A 22,132-nucleotide genomic window follows, 5' to 3' on the forward strand; every position below is an offset into this window, starting at 1 on the left:
TGAAAATGTATATTTCAAAAGGCTTTTGGGTCCTGTGTTTAAACAGCTCATTTTCCAGCAGTGAATAAAATGATATAATGAATTTCCCGTCCACACACTGCCAGTGAGTACAGGCTCCAGCCAGGCTGATAGTAACTGCTGAGTAAGGAGAGCCTGTCAGTGGCCACTGAGCATCTATTTTATGAAGCTCCCCTGACTGAGTTTTCCATTGGGCTGTTTGTTAATCAGTCATTGATAGCAGAGGAAACGGGATTATGTGCTCTGCATTTTGTAGTAATGAAGAAGTGGAAAATGTAGGAAAACAGGAACTGACCTTGAGCCTTCCTACAGGCTGTGTGTGTGTGTGTGTGTGTGTGTTTGTGTGTGTTTGTGTGTGTGTGTGTGTGTGTGTGTGTGTGTGTGTGTGTGTGTGTGTGTGTGTGTGTGTGTGTGTGTGTGTGTGAGAGAGAAAGAGAGAAAGAGAGGTTTTATAATTCTTCTTTCTTTGAGCCAAATCGGGTGGACAAAGCTTTGAGTCTTCCTACTGTGTGTGTGTGTGTGTGTGTGTGTGTGTGTGTGTGTGTGTGTGTTTGTGTGTGTGTGTGTGTGTGTGTGTGTGTGTGTGTGTGTGTGTGTGTGTGTGTGTGTGTCTGTGTCTGTGTGTGTGTGTCTGTTGCAGCTGGAATCTACATGGGAGACGTGGAGGTTCCAATGTGTTGAAATTGTCTGTCACTGTATTGACTGTTACCGGCTCCTGTCACAACAGCAGACAGGATATTATCATCACACAGCGGTGACAAAACAGATGGTGCTAATGAACTACAAACTGTGCAAATAGGCCTTGTGATAATATGGCTCTACAAATATGAATATATAAACACATGCATGCTGTCAGACATTGTTAATAGTCACCACAGTGCGCTCCTGCAGCACATGGAGACAGTGATAATGAGGCAGATGTAAAGGTCTAACACACTAAGTGTCTGCTGTCAAATCGCACAACAGTGCAACATAGGGAAAACGTATATCTAGATTACACAGACACAGAGTTTTCAAGTGAATCCTACACTAGAATTATAATTTGTACACATATAGACTGTATATAAACGACACGACTCCACTTCCTGCCTTTATCCAGAAAAGAAGCCAAAACATCCCGAAGACAACGTTGCCATCTAAATGGTCTGTGTTTATAAAGAGCTTTTCTAGTCTTGACGACCACTCAAAGTGCTTTACAGTACAGTTATTATTTTCTTTGCCATTCACCCTTTCACACACACATTCATACAGTTAACCTATAGGCAGGTTTTGTTTTCTATGAGAATGTTACAGCCGTCAGCGGCAATTAGGGGTTCAGTATCTTGCCCAATGACACTTCGGTATGCAGACTTTGACTTTGACTTTTTAGTTTGGTCCATGTCCCATCCACAAACACGAAGAAGCGTTTATTTCCTGTACTGCAGCCAGCCACCAGGGGGCGATTTAGATGCTTTGGCTTCAGTTTTGGGGAGCAGTCATGTCGTCCATCTTTATGTACAATCCATTGGTTGTACGTCAGGTTCACATGGCTGAGTCAAATGCAGTACCAAAAAAGTCAACCATTAACCAGCAGACTATTCCTTCATCATGAGCCATTGCTGACACACGGAGAAGACATGTTCTACTTCACAGTCACTGCAGATGTGGAGAGAACCATAAACCTAGAGTTTAGTGCTGATGCATCCAGTTCATGTTGAGATCTTACACTGTGTAAGTAGAAGAGTTGGTGAATCATCAAATTAAGTGGGAGTCCTCCTCTGACCATGAATGTGTTTTAAAAAAGCATCAATGTACAAAATACGTGCTGAGAATCCCAGTTTGGATCAAATTAGTGGACTGACCAATCAACTGACAGATGAAACCAGCCTCTCTGGATTTATGTTCCAGTTCTAGGTGCATAAAGTAGCTAAAAACAAACCTATTTCCTTTCTGCAGTTTAATTTGAGCATCAAACCAGTTGCACGAGGAGGCGGCGATGACAAGCACAGTTGTAAGTGGACTGCCGGTAAATCTGCATTTCCATGGACTGAAGGGAAGAAAGGGCGGCTGACGCAAGCTGCTGGCTTCATTCATAGATGCTTTCTGGCATTCAGAGCAGAAAACCAACACTGATACCACAACAGGAAACGGGGAGATGTGGTCTTAGCAGAGAATGTAAAAGGCAAAGGTACAATGAGAGCTGGGGGACACATGTTCCAGTCACTGACAGCATCAGTTTTACTTCCAGCTATTCTTGTTGATAGGATGTGCTGGAAGTGGGAGAAACATAGCAGCGTTATGTGCTGTAAAAAAGAAAACTCCTGTCTTCTCTCTGTCTCCCCATAACCACAACTAGTGTGTGAAATACCCAGTGGTACTCGGGGGGGGGGGGGGGTCCCCTCTCGTGCTCCAGTGTTATGCTGAAATAATCTGACCCCCCTCAAAAAGAACAAACAAACAAACAAATAAATACAATATTATGTTTTGATTATTGTGACGCTCTCCACATGAATGAAGGCTTGTGTGGTGAAAAACTCGGATTAAAGCCTAAACAGTATCCGGGTGGCTCCGCTGGTCAAGAGACTCTGCTCCTCTGCTCTTTCCTTATCACTCACCCCCCTACACCAAGTACAGCATCGGCTCCCTGTAGATTCAGACTTCAAAATGCGGCTCCTATCATACAAAGCCCTTGATAAAGCCATTTTCCAGTTTCCTTTCACACCTGAACAACACAGCAGGAGATTCTCCGCTCAGACGCATTTACAACAACACATACAACTCTGGAGTGTTCAGGTGAGGGGCTGGTGCAGCAGGCAGGGGCATAACAATGTCTGTTAGGGAGATCACATGTTTTTATTTACAGTACATTGGCCCTTATCACCAAAAGCTCTCTTGACACCCCAGAGCTGCAGGATCCAGATCTGACACAGATCTGCATCATAATTATCATTTGTACAACTATTAAGTGGTGTTTATATCATTAATAACACCCTTACTGCTATGAGTAGTACATTTTCATTATAACAACCAGTCTGACCGCTTAATTATAATGGTAAAAGAACTACTCCCAGTACCTCCCACCACAGAACAACCAATCACACTGACTCTGGTTCTGATTTATCCACAGTCTGCAAGTGTTTGCTCATTGTGGGAACTGTTGTATTTTGTAAGGCCTCGACTTTGTTATGTATGTTGGCGCTATGCAAATGAAAGAGCAGGGTGACTGTGACCCACTTCCATCCTGCCATGACCCACATCTTGATTCTCTTCCACACACTCTAATCCACACACTCTCTACTAACACTTAAGAGAGTCAGGTCACCAGCTAACTGGGCCAACACTTGTGTAACTGGCTTATTACACTGCAAATGTTTGGTCTCGAGCTGGATCATGAGCCTTTAGAGCTGAGTAGTGGGATTTGCAGAGGAAACAAATCAGGGAACTGCTGAGTTCAGGGAGTTCTACAGAGTTTCTGCTGAACCGTTCCTCTAACCTGACCACAAATCTAATAAAATATGAATGAGGAGCATAAATCCTCACTTTGGCCCAGGCAGACAATTTAAATGTGCAATCGCTTTGGATCATATCGTAAACAGTTATAAAGGAAAGGACACATCAGCCCAGAGTAAAAGCAAAATGTGTCGACAGACACTCGAGTTGGTTGGTTTGATCTTTTCCATAATGAACTGAACACAGACAAGGGATTGATTGAGGCCATCCAACTTTATAAACAAAGCTAACTACCAATACTCTCATCTGTAACTTTACAATCACCCTCTCCCTGGCTCAACAGCATCAGGGAACAAAACACAGCGCTGCTTTCTGCTGCTCTGGTAGTTTCCTGTGGGAGATTCTCCGGTGCTGACGGCCGTCGCTGACATTGACCCTCTTTGCTGGTGGATGACCTGAGATGTGTCACATTCTCATGTCAGCACCAAAGAAGAACGAAAACAGGAGGTGTAGAAAATAACAGAAATAGTGCGACTGGATTGTACTGGATTGGATATTATGTAAGAGATGACACACTAAAACAAGGACTGAGTTCTATGACTGTAATGGATGATGGGGAGCAAAATATTATCCTGTACTTGCACCAGTCTGGATTCTGATTGGCTGGAAGGAGTGAATTAACTTTAGGAACTGAACAGTCCAAGTTTTTCCTGCAGTTATTACATGCAAAGTCAATGCAAAAGCATTTTGCAGTGATCCTCAGGTAGGATCTGTGACCTGGATCTGGGGGATGGGGTCCTTGTTTTCCATAGTGATTTTGTGATTGTAACCCTAACCCTAACCCTAACCCCTTTTACTTTGCATGTTTTATGTATGTGTATTTGTTTGTATTTATATGTTTCTTTGGATTAAAAAAAAAGTTATTTTGAAATTAAATATTGTTACTATATGCGCGGGACCAGATATGATACATCCTCCGTAGTTAGAAACAGAAAAACAAGAAGAAGGCTTAGAGTAAAGATTAGATTAATAGGTTAGATTAGATTATACAGATAGATTATTGTACGCAAGTGTATGATAAAATAAAATAAATTAATCTCTTGAATAATAAATCTTGATCCTGGTATGTACTTAAAATGCCTTTGATTATGCTGCCACCTAGTGTTCAGCCTGTGAAAATGTTTTTTAAGGTAACCCACACTGGACAAACTAAACATCTTTTGAGTTTTTATGACAACTGAAGGTGACCACAGGTTCTCATGTTTGGAAGGGGAGGGTGAGGTGAGGGGTGTTCAGCTACAACTTGCAAATTCACCACTAGATGTCACTAAATTCTACACACTGAACCTTTAAATGACTGAATTTCAATCATCAAACCATATAAATGCTGTTGAAACAATGTACAATGAGTTTATACATAAACTCAACATCTGATAATCTTTTACTTTAGAAAGAGTGAGTGCAGTCTTACACTCACACGTGGGTTAAAAGAATAACTGCTTGGGAGTATTATGAGATGTGTTTTGTTCTCTGCTACTCCCCTGTCGATGGCCATACATTTTCCTGATGAAGGTCACTCACCTTGGTCACCTCAGCTTTTTCTCAATTGATGGATGAACAATTCCAAACCTTCTCTCAACAGGCAGTTTGTTTTCTCCTCTTACTTAACGAATACATCCTCTCCTTTGACACATGAATAGCTTTTCAAATTCCCCAACAGCAGACGGCACCAAGGAGAAGTGTGCTTTTCCTCATCATGTGGGGTCTCAGCACCCCCATTATCAAGCTCTCACTACAACTCCTCAAAGGGAGATCTGCCCACAACTGTGTGGGCATCTTTTCCTCTTCATCATCTTCATCCTGAGCTAAGGGGTTGTCTACTCTAATCTGTTTTATGTACTCTTACAGTTTTCAGAGTGACTCCATTAGCCAGAACATTATCAGTGGCACAGACTTTTCATTTGTCAACATGTCCCATACGGATGGGGGAGGTAAGGTGCACTTAGCCTCCTCCAGAGACTCAAAAGACTCTTATTCATTTAGCAGGATCATTGGAAGCAACATTTCCTGTCACATCCAGGTTTAGGGTCAGCAGTGTCTTCTTTTCTCCGAAAAACAGAAACAGCTTGTTCTCTGTTCTGTAAACATATGTTCACCAAAGGGATCAACTTGTCTAGTGACTTTTTCTGTTGTTTTCGGGTCAATTCCCTCACTCCATTTTGATTCCTGCTCCCTATCACCTCCAGCCAATAATGTTTTTTCCTTTTGGTTTTGACCACATAGGGTCACAGAGAGGTCAGACCAGTCTGAGGAAAAAACGGTAATGTCAACACGCTTCATTGATATAACCAAAGCTTCCAATCCAGCAGGTATTGGCTAAGTCTTTCCTCTGAGCTCTGCTTGTTTGACTAACTCTTCACATTTATCTTGAAATTTCCTACAACCCAGGGGAAGGGAGACACACAAAGCTTTAATTTACTGTCAAAATATATATTGAGTTTGTGGAGTAAGCTTTGGCTAAGAACTAAAAAATAACAATAAAAAAAATTGAATTTCTTTCCAAACGATTTATTTCTGATATACTTAAGGCTCTGACACTTGGCGCCCCCTATCCATTATTCAAGTCCCCTACAGTCTCCATCAAATAAACTGAAGGAGAATTGTCTTCCTTGAACGTTAATGATTATTTCTGTTATAACATTAATAGGCATGCCTTCGAATTCCAAATAAGGGATTTGATTTAATGTATACACATGTTGCTGAATCAACATTTGACTTATTTTTGTAATAACTCATAATGCTTACTTTAACCCTTGATGTCAGAATGACCAGTCATGACCATTGATTTGTCTCAGTGTCTGAAATATTCTTATTGTGAACTGTTCTTACAGGAATCTGTTATTCTAAGAGACTGAACATTATATGATATTTTGCTGTAATAGGCCGGTGGGGGGTGGAGTGGTTACAGATTCAAGAATGTAACATTTGGAGTCTGTTACCAGAATAAATATATTAATACACCAGAGAAAAGACAGTGTGTTTTTTATTCATTTCCTTCATCATATGTTAACAATTTCTCTCAATGTGTTACAATCGCAGGATTGACCCTATTATATGGAACAGCAGGTCACTTTATGTGTCACTATACTTTCAATGATCCACAGTGTGGCCTGTATGTAAAGCCCAGCACAGGTCATATAGTCTCATTGCAAAACGGACCTGAAACTTTAATAGGACATTCAATTTTCTCTAGCTGCTATTTTCACTTTTCAGTAGAAATGATAATCCAAGCTGATGGATGATTGAATGTCAAAGTTTTTTAATCCAGTGTCACATTAGTATCATTACGTTGTATGTTCACTTCACCAGCTGTGGTGGCTGTTAAAATGCTGATCAACCTGTGTTCATAGATGTGTGAGAGGAATCTATTTAAAAAGAAGAAAAGCAAAACCTCAGTGTCGACGTGTTTGAAGTACTTGGCATAGTTCAAGGGATAAAAATAGTGAAATAAATCTCAAACAGCTTTTAATTAAGGACACTTTATCATTTCTTTTTTATTAAACTAGTAATCCTGAGAGTATTCCTTTTAACATGGGCTTTCCTAAACTATAACTGTATCAGTGGGAGGCTGCAGTTGAGTTAAATTGTTTTGAAATATGTTGTAAGACCTTTTTTAACCACCTTGTAATAACAGAGGGTGGCCACACTGGTTCACAACATATTGGAACATGTTGTAGTAACATTTGAGTACCACAAGGTGGTGATTTGGTCCAACTTTACCATGTTTCTACTGTGAAGTGATACAGTAACAGTACACATTATCCTATAAATGTCCCCATATCAGCATTTATTGAAAATTATGGAATTTTAACCTGTTACTGAAGTGGGGATATTCTATTAAAATGATGCTTTTAAAATCACTTACTAGCAAGAAGTTTTATAACTTTCCTAAACCCTTGAGTATGTATTTGAGAGCAGCCCTGCATTTTGGACAGACATATGTAACAATTGAAAATTGGTCCTCATAAACCACTTTAGAGCTATAAATTACATATATACACTACCGTTCAAAAGTTTGGGGTCACCCAGACAATTTCGTGTTTTCCATGAAAACTCACACTTTTATTTATCAAATGAGTTGCAAAATTAATAGAAAATATAGTCAAGACATTGACAAGGTTAGAAATAATGATTTTTATTTGAAATATTAATTTTGTTCTTCAAACTTTGCTTTCGTCAAAGAATGCTCCATTTGCAGCAATTCCAGCATTGCAGACCTTTGGCATTCTAGCTGTTAATTTGTTGAGGTAATCTGTAGAAATTTCACCCCCCGCTTCCTGAAGCACCTCCCACAAGTTGGATTGGCTTGATGGGCACTTCTTGCGTACCATACGGTCAAGCTGCTCCCACAACAGCTCAATGGGGTTGAGATCTGGTGACTGCGCTGGCCACTCCATTACAGACAGCATACCAGCTGCCTGCTTCTTCCCTAAATAGTTCTTGCATAATTTGGAGGTGTGCTTTGGGTCATTGTCCTGTTGTAGGAGGAAATTGGCTCCAATCAAGCGCTGTCCACAGGGTATGGCATGGCGTTGCAAAATGGAGTGATAGCCTTCCTTATTTAAAATCCCTTTTACCTTGCACAAATCTCCCACTTTACCAGCACCAAAGCAGCCTTCATTTCTAAGAACAAGAATAGACTGGCGAGTTTCACATGAAAGTTCTCTTTTTCTGGCCATTTTGAGAGTATAATCGAACCCACAAATGTGATGCTCCAGATACTCAACTAGCTCAAAGGAAGGCCAGTTTTATAGCTTCTCTCACCAGCAAAACAGTTTTCAGCTGTGCTAACATAATTGCACAAGGGTTTTCAAGGGTTTTCTAATCATCCATTAGTCTTCTAAGGCGATTAGCAAACACAATGTACCATTAGAACACTGGAGTGATAGTTGCTGGAAATGGGCCTCTATACACCTATGTAGATATTTCATTAAAAACCAGACGTTTCCACCTAGAATAGTCATTTACCACATTAACAATGTATAGAGTGTATTTCTGATTAATTTAATGTTATCTTCATTGAAAAAAACAGTGCTTTTCTTTGAAAAATAAGGAAATTTCTAAGTGACCCCAAACTTTTGAACGGTAGTGTATATCTGGGACATATTTGCTCAGTCTTTTCATGCTGATGAGGCCAAAGTTACAATGCGGCTCAAAAGTGCAACCTTGTTTCCACCGTTTACCATTTGTGCATTTTGTGTTGAAAGCCCAGCGAGGAAAAGAGTAACTTCTCAGAAGAGGAGAGGATTGTCCAGCACAGCGACTCCCACTGCTACGCCTCCATCTGCGTGTTCTGAACTCTTGGTCCTAAGCAGATGGCCCACACACTCGTTCATCACCATGTCTTCACCTTGTCTGGAAGCAAACAAAGAGAAATGATAAAGTAAGACAAGCTTAAATTCACTGTGGCTGGTTAATATAGCTGCTGTGAGTGTGCAAGTCTCATCTAAAACACACCTGAATGTTAATAAAGTTTAATTGATAAATCTTAAACTAAGGGTTTTATACTGGAAACAGAATTTAGATATATTCTTTATTCCAAACACTAACGAGAGTAAAACTGCAGCTCTCTAACAAGTGATTCACTTTATGTGTAAAGTGTAAATCTACAATGTAAATTTGAATTCAAAACCTAAAAAGAAGAAGTTTCTTGTTTTATTCTCATATCTTGTGTGTATAAATGTAGAAAAATGTATTTTAGATAAGCAGTACTCATGTTGGGCGAGTGGGAAATATATGATCATGCCAGCTTGCAGATCAAGGATTATAGATTTTGTCTCACACTCAGTTCGTACACTGAGATGAGGAACTAATACTGCAAAGGTTACAGAGACCAGGAGTCTTCGCTGCACTTATTGTAGGTGAGTGTGATATTAAAATACATTTCATAATCCTTTAAAGCTGTTTTAGGACATGAGCTGGGGAGGATCTGTGGAGAACGACACAGCAGGAGGTTCTCTGCTCAGACGCGTTCACAACAGCAACAAATCCTCCAGTGGATTCAGATGAGGGGTGGAGCAGCAGACAGAGGCAGGATGTAACGTATTAATTACACTGCAGGGATCACGTTATATATTTTTTTTAACAACACATCTACACCTTTGTCGGCTCTCTTGATATCTTCGTCTGTGTCTTCTACGTGTGTGACTCCGCTTTTCCTTCCTGAATTATTTGTTATTGTTTTTGTTTTCATCATTTTTGTTTCTGTCAAGTGTTAGGAACGTCATTAACCCCCCCCCCCCCCCCCCCCCGCTCGCTCGGGGTGAATCCTGCAGAGGATCTCCTGCTGTGTTCTCACATCATCTCCTCTGGACTTTCTGTGAGGTTCTCACTCGGACATTTGGGTTCACACATACACGTCCTCCAGAAAAACACCAGAGGATCTCCAGAGTTTAGTGCATGTCCGAAAGCAGCTTAAGTAACTAAGAATTATATAGCTCAATTTATCTTAACGATACGCATGTTCTGATGTAATGAGGAGCAGTTGAAGCTGAAATGAATTGACTAGCTCTGAAAGCACAACCTGTTTTATCACAATATCCCACAATATATTTTATACCAGTGAAACTGTGAATACATACCTGACATATGCTCCGAACGCTCCCAGTTCACAGAGACAGTTACAGATCTGGAGGGGAGCATCTCGCTGCAGCAGGTAGTTCTTTGAGGGGGTGGGGTGGATTTTATCCATCAGAATATAGGCCGTCCTCTCTGTAGGCTCCTTCATTCCCTCCAGGATCTTGCAGATCTCTGAGCCATAGATGTTATTGCCTTGGAAAACAGCATTATAATGATGTGTCAATAAACCATGAAGAAATATGAACATAATATTTTCTCAACTTGCTGAAATAAATATGGTTAAAAAAATACAGGCTTCTAGATTTGTTCAGAGATTATCCGTCTCCTGTACTACATGAACTCAGTTTTAGCGAATATACGACAAAAAACTATTTCTGAAAATGTTCCCTACTTGCTTTAAGAAAAGGTGAGTAATGTTAGGAGCAGGTTTTCCACCTCTTTTTTGTGCTCTGTGTTTTCCCTTCCCTCACTGTTTCTCCTTTCCTGTGTGGCTCTACCTGGAGCTGGGAGGGGGGGCTCTTGTTGAATACCTGTGTAGCTGAGCTTCATCTCCTCATCAACTCCACCTCTCAGTCTACAAGACCTCAGCTCGTCTGTCGTCGCCAGATCTATTCACCGTCTGTGGTAATATATCTCGGCTTTGTGATTTCACCTCTCTTGCTTTTTGATGCTTATTTACCCCGCGCTCCCTTTTTGCCACAGAACCAGCTGCGCCCCATTCGTTTGTTCACCTTAATCCGCTCCGGCCTCACCCTGCCAGGACCTTTGGATCCCCACTGCCTGCCACCCCCACCCCAGCTCCAGCTATTGAACAATAAACCTTTTTTTACTACCATCTTCCTGCTGTGTTTGTGTTCTGCACTTTGGGCCCGCAGGAAACAAATTATAACAAGTAAAGAGTCAGGGGTTTTAGGATTTGTTCATTTTAAAGACGTTTGTGTAATCCCACCTCCTCCTTCTCGCTGGGGCTTCAGGACAAACCGGTCCGGTGCTGCCAGAGCCATCGCTACTGTTTTGTCACCCTCTGGGCCCTTTAGGCAACAACAACAACAGAGATATTAATGAGGAAAGGAAACCATGACAGGACATACAGTATTAGCATAGAACATTTTCAGGACAAATATGTTATGACTTAATACTTTTTCATAAGTGCTGTGAACGTATTTGCTCTCGAATAACGTCTATTTTTGCTTATTTGTCACATTTAAATGATTCCGACAAAATATACGTTTTTTTAATTACATTTTCATTGAGAGTTCTTAAAAACCTAAATCAGCCATGTGAAAAAGTAATTACCCCACAAATCACAAGTGTTGTGTCACTTTTGGTAAAAACTGCCATTGCCATTTAACATTGGCAATAACTTGCCATGAGTCTTGTGCATCACTGTGGAGGAACTCTGACCCACTCTTCTTGCCTTTGTGCTCAGGATCATTGTCCTGCTGCAAAAACCTACTGCGCTTTAGCTATAGGTAAAGAAATTATGGGCCGACATGCTCCTTCAGGAATTTCTAGTAGAGAGCAAAACTCATGGTTCAATGATGGAAAGTCATTCAGGTTCTAAAAGCAAAGCAGCTCCACAGCATCACACTACCACTAGTGTTTGACTGATGGTATGATGTTCTTATTGTGGAATGCTGTGTTAGCTGTACGCTAGACCTAATGGGACCCATGTCTTCCAAAAAGTTCTTCTTTTCACTCATCAGTCCACAGAACATAATCCCAAACATCTTGGGGGGTCATGATGATGTTTTTGGGAAATGCGAGACGAGCCTTTGTGTTCTTTTTGGTCAGCGGTGTTTTGCACCTTGCAGCTCTCCCATGGACGCCCAGTTTCTTTCTTATTGTGGAATCATCAACACTGACCATTTCTGTGGCAAGTGAGGCCTGTGGTTCTTTACTTGTTCATTTAGGTTCCTTTGTTGGTCAGCCAGCCACTTCTGTGGAGGTTTGCCACTTGTCCAAGATAATGGCTCTGGAGTCTCAGAGCCTTAGCAATGGTTTTGTAACCCTTTCCAGACTAATCGTTTTCATGACTTTGTTTTGCTTCTATTATTGAATTTCTTCAGTCTGTGGCATCATGTGATACATCAGATATGGTCAATTGGTTAATTAGAAACTGAGGGGGAAACACTTTTTCACAGGTTTGGGTAGTTATTTTCAATCAGAAAAAGAAATCATCATTTATAAAATGCACTTTGCCTTTACTTGGGTTATCTTGTCTTTTTCCAAATTAGATTGAGGCACCTTTTCACAGCATTCTATACAAATTCAACTTAGCACGTGTCACTCTCTTACCATGTCTAAAGTGTAGAGGCCAGTGAACGTTGCTCTGATCTGCTCCACTACCTGAGGCTGGTCGGGGAAGAACTTCTTCAGAACTCCAGGTTGTGCGAGCACCTGCTGGACCTTCTTGGTTCCAGCCAGGTGGGTGCCGATGTCTGGACACTTCACAGCCAGGGAGCGCTCAATCAGAAGACGAGCATCCCAATACTACAATAAGAAAAAAACAATCTGATTCAGACCCACCTCTACACATCATAATACAGTTCGGCAGAATATCATGTGATCTGATTTACTTCCCTCATAAAGAAAGTTCTATTTAACTGACCACTATTTGCAAAAGGTGATGTTCAGACACTCAACTGTATGTAAAAAAGAGCAAAAGTCATTACAATTGCTGACATCCTTTATGGATCCTTTATTGATTTGCATTGGTTTGCATGAACTATTCTTCCAACTGGGTCCAAGAGGGCTTACACAGTTTTGGGGGTATTTTTGATGCCTGTTTTCTCTTGGTGGACATTCCTGACAAAGCAGAGGGCCCATTGGCCAGCAGAGCATGAAAACTGTTTGTTTTTCGCTGCAGGGGCAGGTATCATGTGACCTCAGACTGACAGGAGAATGAAGGATAGTAACACGCAGTCACACAATCAGCACTTTCAAAAGCGCATCAGCAAAAGAAACATTCTTGTGATGTGTGGTCACTATGCAGTAGATAACCCGACCATCAGTCCCAATAAAATCTGACTTAAACTAACTTCAATTCAGCTGTGTGTTTGTTACAAACTCTGATCCAATAACTTTTGCCTTTGCTTCAAAAATCTAAATCAATTTTGACTTATGTGGCTCTTATCAGATATTTACAGTTTACTGTTCATAATATAGATATGCAGTGTGCCCTTCAGTGCATTCAGATTGTAAAAGGGACCAAAATAGACCAGACTAAACAGCTTTGCTGTGAAAACATTTGACTGCATTAACGTACCATAATTAGTTGTTTTTTAATTTTCTATCATGGCAATTCATTATTCTGCCAATACAAGTCCAACATGACAGAGTAGCAGCAAAGAAGAAAAAGAGGTGACAATCTCTTAGAATATAAACTGTCATGATCTGATCCCTGTGTAAACTTCCTGCCTTAACTTCCTATGTTATTTAGAAATTACCATTTGTTTGTTGCAGTTTTATTTCCTGTTTTTGTGTATTTTCCCTCCACTTGTCTGTAGCACCTATGTCTTGTCAGCCTTTTAGTTTCAGTGTAATTAGAATCTCAGGTTTGTCACCATGTGCTAAGATTCTGTGTTTCTCCCTGTTTACCCAGCACCACTCAGCTAGAACCTAGGGGGACGTCCAGTTTACCAAAGCGTCTGGGGTCCTAGTCAAAGTCTTGATTGTTCCTGCATTGGCCTCGTTCCACTCATTGTTTTATTTCACTGTAACAGCCCCACTCAGCCTGGGGCCTTTGCTTTTGGGTCTCTCTCTTGTATCTGTTGCACTGGTCTTTACATCACCTGTTCTTTGGCAGATCCACATGCAGTTTGTTTTATGCAGATACCTTAACACTTTTTTAGGGTTTGTAACAGATATGGAGGAGTAAAAACTTGACTGCACTTCACATACACATCACCTAAAACTAGGAGTAAAGAAATGAATCAAGACCTGTTCAGAAACGTAGTTCTGAGGCATGTAGCCATTCCTGAAGTACACCACTGCAACCTCCAGGCCATCACTGTAAAACAAAAGTGATGTGGATCCACAGTAAGTAAACCTGATTGTAAAATTCATGAACATAAATGTGACTGAAAGAATCATTCTTACACAAAAAGCTTCTTGTCCTGAAGTGTTCCTGTTTTACAAACATCCTCAAACCGCTTTCTTCTTGTGGGAATGTTTCTGAAACACAATGAGATCAACCTTCCTGTTTAATGTGCGTTCCAAAGGCCCACTTCCAACAAATATACAAAATTTCTATAAAATACAGAAAAAGGCCATTAAAGCTAAGGGAGTGAAATATGTGAATCAAGGCATAAGGCCCAAGCAGCCATAACAAAACACAGATAGTGGCATTGCTACATTTTCCATTAAAATTGCATTGCTTTCATATCAAATGTTGGTTGATGTAACTGGGAACAGCTTCCTCCTCAGTACCAACAACTTACTTCTTCCACAGCTCATACTCAATACATCGCTGGTCAAAGATGTTTCTTTGGGTGTCTTCCACCAAGAACATGACGATGGCTCTGTAATGACAAACATTTCTCCTGTAAAGCACCATCACCACTAGTTTTAACATTATTCTGGACAATCAGAAGATTATATTACATTACATTTCATTTAGCTGACGCTTTTATCCAAAGCGACTTACAATAAGTGCATTCAACCATGAGGGTACAAACCCACAACAACAAGAATCAAGTAAGTACAATTTGCTTCAAGAAAGCCAAACTACAAAGTGCTATATGTAAGTGCCATATAAGTGCTACTAAAGTGGAACTTAAAAAAAAAAAAAATGTATCCAAGGTATAGTCGGAAGAGATGTGTCTTTAGCCTGTAGCGGAAGATGTGTAGACTTTCTGCTGTCCTGATGTCCATGGGGAGCTCATTCCACCATTTAGGAGCCAGGACAGCAAACAGTCGTGATTTTGTTGAGTGTTTAGCTCGCAGTGAGGCAGTAGCAAGCCGATTGGCCGATGCAGAGTTGAGTGGACGGGCTGAGGTGTAAGGTTTGACCATGTCCTGGATGTAGACTAGAACCGATCCGTTCACAGTACGGTACGCAAGTACTAGTGTTATGAAACGGATGCAGGCAGCTACTGGTAACCAGTGAAGGGAGCGGAGGAGCAGAGTAGTGTGAGTGAACTTAGGTTGAAGACCAGTCGAACTGCTGCATTCTGGATGAGCTGCAGAGGTCGGATGGCGCTAGCAGGTAAAACCAGCCAGGAGGGAGTTGCAATAGTCTAGGCATGAGATGACCAGAGCCTGTGCCTCCTCTGAGTGAGAAGGGGACGTATTCTCCTGATGTTGTGCAGCATGAATCTACAGGAGCGGGTTGTTGCAGCAATGTTGGTGGAAAGGAAGAGTTGACTGTCGAGTGTCACACCCAGGTTCCTAGCAGTCTGAAACTTTTGTTTCTTCAGTCGTTACAACGCAACAGTTTCGTTGTGAGTGTTTGTGTGAAATGCAAACTGTAGTGCATCGTCTTGAGGTTCTAGTCAGGAAGTCTTATCTTAAACACCAAGAGGAAAACAAGTCCGCCTACATCCTGAAGAGCATTCTCAGCTTGTAGTGCAATCCTGAAGGGATTTATTCTTTATCTTGCAAATGATTTTCTGCTCTTCCACGAGACCTGTTCTCAATCTGCCAGCTTGTTTGCCTTTTTTTTCTCCTTTCGGCACTGCTTTAGAACATGCCCACTGTTGACTGTGAAAAAGCAACCATCTTTGATAGCACTTTTATTTATCTCCCTTCACCATGATCATCTCTTCACTCCTCATATTGAGACCACTCCACCACAACCTAAATAGCACATCTCAGCTATGACTCAAATCTTAGTGTGAGCTCTTATGTCACACGTTGCTCAAGCATCCTTTCATAGCCACATGCTCAGTTACTTTTGAACCCTTGCAATTACAGGGTTCTATGAGTTGAAAGACCTTCATCTCATTTACAGTTCTTTCTGTATTAACATACATTTTCCACTTAAAAGTTGAGACGCAGCACTTTAACTAGTATTAATTATTACCTCAGCTAAGGGGGTAATTATTGTCACCCCAGTATGTTTGTTTGGTGGTTTGTTTGCAGGAATATGCTAAATCTATTGGACAGATTACCACAACATTTGGTAGAGGGATGCAGAATGGGTCAGGTAGGAGCCCGTTAAACATTGGTCCGGACCCGGATAAGGGGTGGAACCAGGGTGTTTTTTTCAGTTTCTTTAACATTTTTAGTTTTCAACATTTTAACTGATTTCCCAGAGAAATCACTCAAAACAACAGGCACATTTTGGGGACTGAAATCTGAGTGTGTGAAATCTGTTGCAGCCTGATTGAATTTAAGGGGACTGTTGGGCCTTCTGAATGCCATTGTAGCTCAATTTCAAACTGAAATATAGTCTCACCTCTCTGATGCATACAGCTCCCAGGCTTTAGCAATTGCTCCAGCCAGACCAGCAACAGGATTATTGTCGAGGATGCGCTGACTCTCCTCCAGCCGGCCGGCTACCTTAAGTATTTGTCTGTCGAGAAACATGAAGGAAACATATATTTATCTTTTAATCAGAGCAAACATGTAGGGAAACATATTATTTCACTCTTTGTCTACTATTTCTTCTTCTAATTAAAGCAACAACACACTGTCAGTTTGTTTTTGATGTTCAAGTAGCATTATCAAATAGGTTACAGGGCAGATGGTTTAGTTTTCAGTTTCGTTTTGACTGTGCGGGGGGCCATCATCAGACAAAGGAAAAAGCATCATCATGAAATGGTTGCTGGTTTACTAAATCTGACTGCCTGTTGAGTCCTTATAGGTGATCTATTATGCATTACCATCCATAACAGTTGTAAACTGCAGCTATATAATAAACTACAATCTGTGAGGAGCAAATTAACAACTGACTTACCGATGTAAATCTGGCGTGCGTGATGAGAGACCTCCAAAACTAGCAGCAATGGTGTTGATCTCTATCTGTTTTAGAGATGACGTCCCGTCCTCTCTCTGGTCCAGCATATAATCAGAGCGATTGAGACCCAACACAATAGACTGGGAGGAAGGCAAAGAAACATCACACTGACATTTAATGCATCGAGCATTTCTGCATTGCGAACGAAACATCTTTTGTTGTTTGGATGGTGCTTTGCGTTTTTTCTACACGTCATGGATGCAGGCAGGACATTTGCATGAAGTCAACACAAACTCATTGGTCCAGAGGATCATTTGGCTGCTGATCAAAGTAAATCTAATTCAATATTACGGTGTTTGAATAAAGAAGAACAAATGCTCCAGTCTGTGTGTGATCCTCCTGCTTTATGTCGTCATTACAAGGCAACTTAAAAATAATAATTGTGTAAAGGTGTGTTCATTTTTAAATGGGTAAACATCAAGACCTCTAACTCCACCTAAGGCCAGTGATAACAAGGCTCTGTAATTGACATTACTACAAGTTTACATACTTGAGACCTTCCTTCTTTCAGGATCTGTTGATGGATCTTGAACAACTTCGCAGTGAAGTCATCCACTGCGATGGTGCTACAAAACAAATGATTTCACTCAGTTAACACAGACCCACTCAGAGAATTCAACAATAACGTGGTGTTTAGGTGAAGTTGTGTATTGCCAAACTTCTGAGGAGACCATCATTATACTAGTGTCATATACTACCTAGCAAGAGCTTCTAGCAGAAAGTCTGGATCCTGGCTGATCTTGTCCACCAGGGTGTTGTAGTGAGTTTGCACTGCCAGAGCCTGGTAGAACACAGCTTTAGGCACAGGCGTGGGAAAGAGTGTGAATGAAGTGTAAGTCACCAGCTGAAAAACAAGAGGGAAAATGTAAGAAAAGAATGCTGACATCAAAAGACCATTCATCGAAAAAACAAAACACGACAACACTGCACACGGTATGAGAGGAAAGTGATCATTTGGAATGAAGCACAACAAATTCCTGACATGACTTCATGGCCACGCCTGCTTCAACAGCCATGGCTCAACAACCCACTGGAGCGGTATTATGTGCTCTTTCATTGGCTGGGACTCATGTTGTATAATCACAGAAAGCATGCAAAGTATCTGACTTCATTGTTTCATGACCCTTCTCAGACTGAATATGTAACACTGTTGGATTCATCGGTTTCTCGGTCTGTCTTTTTTGTCATTTAGATGTCATCTAACATTACCTAACATGATCCTTACAGCTTGTTCAGTGAATATCAGAGACGATATGGTTAAGAAGCACGATGCTCACGTGGTATTTTGCAGCTGATAGTGGGTGAGATGTAGCAGTGCCCTTCCTGAACAGCCTTGACTTGAAAGTTAGTTATGATCGCAAGAAGAAGAGTGAGTTGAGTTCTCGTACAGGCTGCGTCATTGACGGACTTTTGTTTGACATCTCAACTAGAATACAACTTAAGGTTCTGTTGGGTTGTGTGACCACAAACAAGTTGATGGGATTGAACCACAAGTATTCTATCAAATACACTGTATATGACAAACCAATTAAAAAGCATGTATTTGTATTGGATTGTATTAAATTGTGCTAAAGAGGGTCTCTGAATTGGCAGAACTCACATCCAGTGCTGGTCAACTAAGGCTACATCCATACTACAACGTTTACATTAAAAAACGACCTCTATCCACACAAGCGGTTCGACGTCAAGTGAGTTTGAATCCCCGTCCATACTAACATGCTGTAAAAGGTATATCATGTGACCATTCATGGGCACTGGGAATGCACGTGCTGGTGTAAACAGGAAGAAATGCACATGTATGTTTGACACGGGAATTGTCAGAGATAGCTTGAATAACAGATTGTCTCCTACGCATGTAAACAGTTGTATCCTTGTAAAAAGCTGAATTTCACTGCACAACAGCTGTTAGCAAAGACGACACTTCATTTTCAAACATCTCTGTTTCTGCCCCTCCAGACTAAAACTCTGCCCAAGGGTTTTCAAAGTAAAAAAGCAGCCAGCAGTGTTTCCAAACTTCTCTGTTTTAGCCGCTCTATAACTCTGAGGTAGTGTGGACTCCAGGCTTATCCGTAGCAATGTATATGCATTTTCAAATGAAAACGTAGTAGTCTGGATGTAGCCAAAAATGTGTGTGTTTCCACCTCTCACCTCCGATGAGTTGGGAGTCTCTTTGATCCTCATTAGGACACCCTGCTGAAGTGCTGCGTCTCTGGCCACTTCTGCCAAGTCTTTTATCAGTGCAGTATTCAGCATCACCTCATCTGGTATTCCCTGAGCCATTCTGATTCACCTGCGATTTAAAGAGCAGTCAAAGTCTGTGGTAAGACAGTATCAAAGTCCAATACAAAAACATAACAAAAAGTCTTGTCTGTGAAGATTGTCATTCATCCAGTTTCATGGTATCTTCAGGTATTGTACATGTGTACTTAGGCGACAGGACTTAGATAATTTACCCAGAGGCTTCATCAGGTCTAACTGACTAGTGAGAGGAACCGGTTTAGGGGACGGATCCAGGATTTCCCCCCCCCATGTTTTTCGTTGAATTTTATGCAGATCCAAATAAAAATCTGTATCTAGTGAATTTAAATGTGGTTTCGTAAAGTTGTTTACTGTTGGGCCTTAAAGGACGTATGTGGTTTGTCCTAATGATGGACACGCTTCTGCCTGGGCTACGGCTGGGCTTATCGTATGTGGTGCTTGAAAAAAAGTCTCTCGAGTTTTTCTGCAACTCCGGCAACATACACAAAGTCATATTATGAAAAACAGAAGATGAGGTTTTTTCCTTCACATCATGTATTTAGTCAACTTTGTAAAAAAATATTTGTAGTAGTTATTATGTGAGTTTTTGATTAAGGAATATGCCAGTAAGTTATCCTCTCAACAGAGGTCTTTTATTTGAACACATTTACACAATCAGATTACTCATGCATTGAATTGAGATGTAGTTGCTAAAAAAATCTCCACTCACATTAACAGTTTAGCATTTTTCACCAAACTCCACACTGATCTGACCTGTTTGAACAGCCATGGCTCAGCAGCCCCAGGTACGGAATCATGAACTCACATGATCCACATTAAAGAAAAACGTTCACATGAATGACACTAAGTATTAAGGTTTCTTTTATTTTTAGATAAATTTAAATTCTGACAAATTAAAGCAACCTTTCATACCGAATATTTAATGACCTAAATCATGACTGCATAAAAAAAAACTCAACAACTAGTTGTGTGTTCACGTTGATAATAATTCATTTGTCACATAACTGATTTACTTATGTCAGAAGACATATTCCTGAATTTACATGGGGTGTTTTGGTCTTTTATCTCTATTATTAATCATTATGATGATTATTATTTATGTACCTCCATCTGTATTTTAACCAGTGGTTTTCTATTGTGTAGCACTTTGTACTTTGTGTTAAATGGTACTTTACAAATAAAGTTATTATTATTAAAGTTATTAACTGAATATTACCAGTGTAAATGATCTGACTTCACTGTTTCATGAGCCCTTCTCAGACTCTGAGCAGGTAACACTGCTGCTTTCATTTGTCTCTAGGTCATTCAGACATTTCCTTTCATATGAAGGATGCACTTTATCTAGAAACAGATGACATGTGACAAAGCTCACTTGTTATTTTGCATATAAGAGACATGCTGCAGCTGAACAACATATTATATTGTTATTATTAGTACACTGTAATTAAGATAAAGGAAGAAGTGTGATTTCAGCTCCCTCACAGGTTGCGTCATTGTGACAATTCCAACCCGTGTGGAACAGAGTGAGCACTATTCATCGAACTAACTGAACTCATGTCATCACTTGAAGTAGTTGGAGAAATCACTCTGTCACTGTTCATTCTGATAAACGAGAACCCTCCACAGTGTGGACCCAGTGGCTGCTGGTGGCAGCTAGCACACTTAGCTTCCTACCTTCCGGGCTCGCAGGTCTCCTCGGTCAGAGTTGTATGTCCGGTTCTAAAGCGCAGGGTCGGTCTGCTGTCCACTCGCTCGTCTTTCTTCAGTAACGCTGTGAGACGGACGTCAGGAAGTGGACGGACTCGGAGCCACCTGTGAGGTACGGACAAGCCGGAGACGGTGTACTTCCTGGCGCCGGCCGCCACTGATTGGTCGGTGTGGTCCTGCTCCCGCCTACACCGCAGCTGCTGCCCGGTTACAGCGAATCAGGGCTCAGAACGTCACAGAATACACTGAACGAAAAGTGGGATTTTGGTCCGTAAACGGCTCTGGAAGTGGCTGTGGAAATTCAGGTTCACGAGTGTTGACAGACGACCTGCACAGAAATCGGCAGTTGAACAAGCCTGAGGAGCTTGGGACTTGACCCCCCCCCCGCTCCTAGGGGAGGCTTTCATGTGTAAATGACAAAACTTTGATCTTTGCAAATCAGGATAGTTTCCCTCAGTGGTGCAGAGGATACACCTTTTTCTAAAAGGTACTGACTCCCTTTTAAGATAATCTCTCGAATGAATACATCAGGCTTAGCATAATTATAGAATCATAAATTGTAGCTTGAATAGATTTGCCTTATATAAGTAAGTATGCTATAATGAGTGTAATCAGTGCTACACTTTCCAGGGAACATCTGATGATACATTGTTAACATTGCATGCCTGTCAAGCTCATCCAACATAATCTGTAGGAATGGAGAGCCGCAAAGTCCAGTGGGCAGTGGGCGGAAGCCATGCTGTGATGAAAGCTGGGTTTATGAAAAGTCATTTTCAAATAGTACTGAGAACCGAAGTGTTATAAGTACAACATATGTGGTAGAAATACTACATATATGTACGTCATACATTTAATAGAGGAGAATTGCTCACAGAGAAAACACTTATTGGGACAATATCTTTACAAGCACCAATTTGCTGAGGATATGATTATTACCATTTTAATTCTGTTTTACCTTTAAGACTGAAGGATTAATTATTATGTAAATCTAATCTTGGTGTAAAATTTGATTTCATTTTAAAGATGAGGTTTATAACGATTACTTTATTTTAAACGTAATGACTCCGTATGGTAAAATTCACATCCATAAATGCAGAATGGTAAACAGTACCCCCAGTT

General features: G+C 40.8%; 1 protein-coding gene and 1 long non-coding RNA gene across 2 annotated transcripts; one reads left to right on the forward strand and one right to left on the reverse strand.

Moving 5' to 3' along the window:
- Positions 1-5,987: 5,987 nt before the first annotated feature.
- On the forward strand, positions 5,988-6,418 carry LOC117764814. The gene is made up of 2 exons (XR_004614450.1): positions 5,988-6,070; positions 6,103-6,418. It is a non-coding gene; the product is annotated as an uncharacterized LOC117764814 (long non-coding RNA).
- A 500-nt stretch (positions 6,419-6,918) lies between these two features.
- On the reverse strand, positions 6,919-21,153 carry gss (glutathione synthetase). The gene is made up of 14 exons (XM_034590890.1): positions 20,981-21,153; positions 19,196-19,337; positions 17,746-17,891; positions 17,538-17,613; positions 16,988-17,127; positions 16,487-16,603; positions 14,529-14,609; positions 14,188-14,262; positions 14,029-14,098; positions 12,385-12,579; positions 11,036-11,117; positions 10,089-10,278; positions 8,584-8,862; positions 6,919-7,507 (listed from the first exon to the last, which is right to left on the reverse strand). The coding sequence occupies exons 2-13, from the start codon at positions 19,325-19,327 to the stop codon at positions 8,739-8,741; spliced, it is 1,428 nt and encodes a 475-aa protein (XP_034446781.1). The 5' UTR covers positions 19,328-19,337; positions 20,981-21,153; the 3' UTR covers positions 6,919-7,507; positions 8,584-8,738.
- Between the last annotated feature and the right edge of the window lie 979 nt (positions 21,154-22,132).

Source organism: Hippoglossus hippoglossus, chromosome 7 (assembly GCF_009819705.1).
Source record: "Hippoglossus hippoglossus isolate fHipHip1 chromosome 7, fHipHip1.pri, whole genome shotgun sequence".
NCBI classification, from domain to species: Eukaryota; Metazoa; Chordata; class Actinopteri; order Pleuronectiformes; family Pleuronectidae; genus Hippoglossus; species Hippoglossus hippoglossus.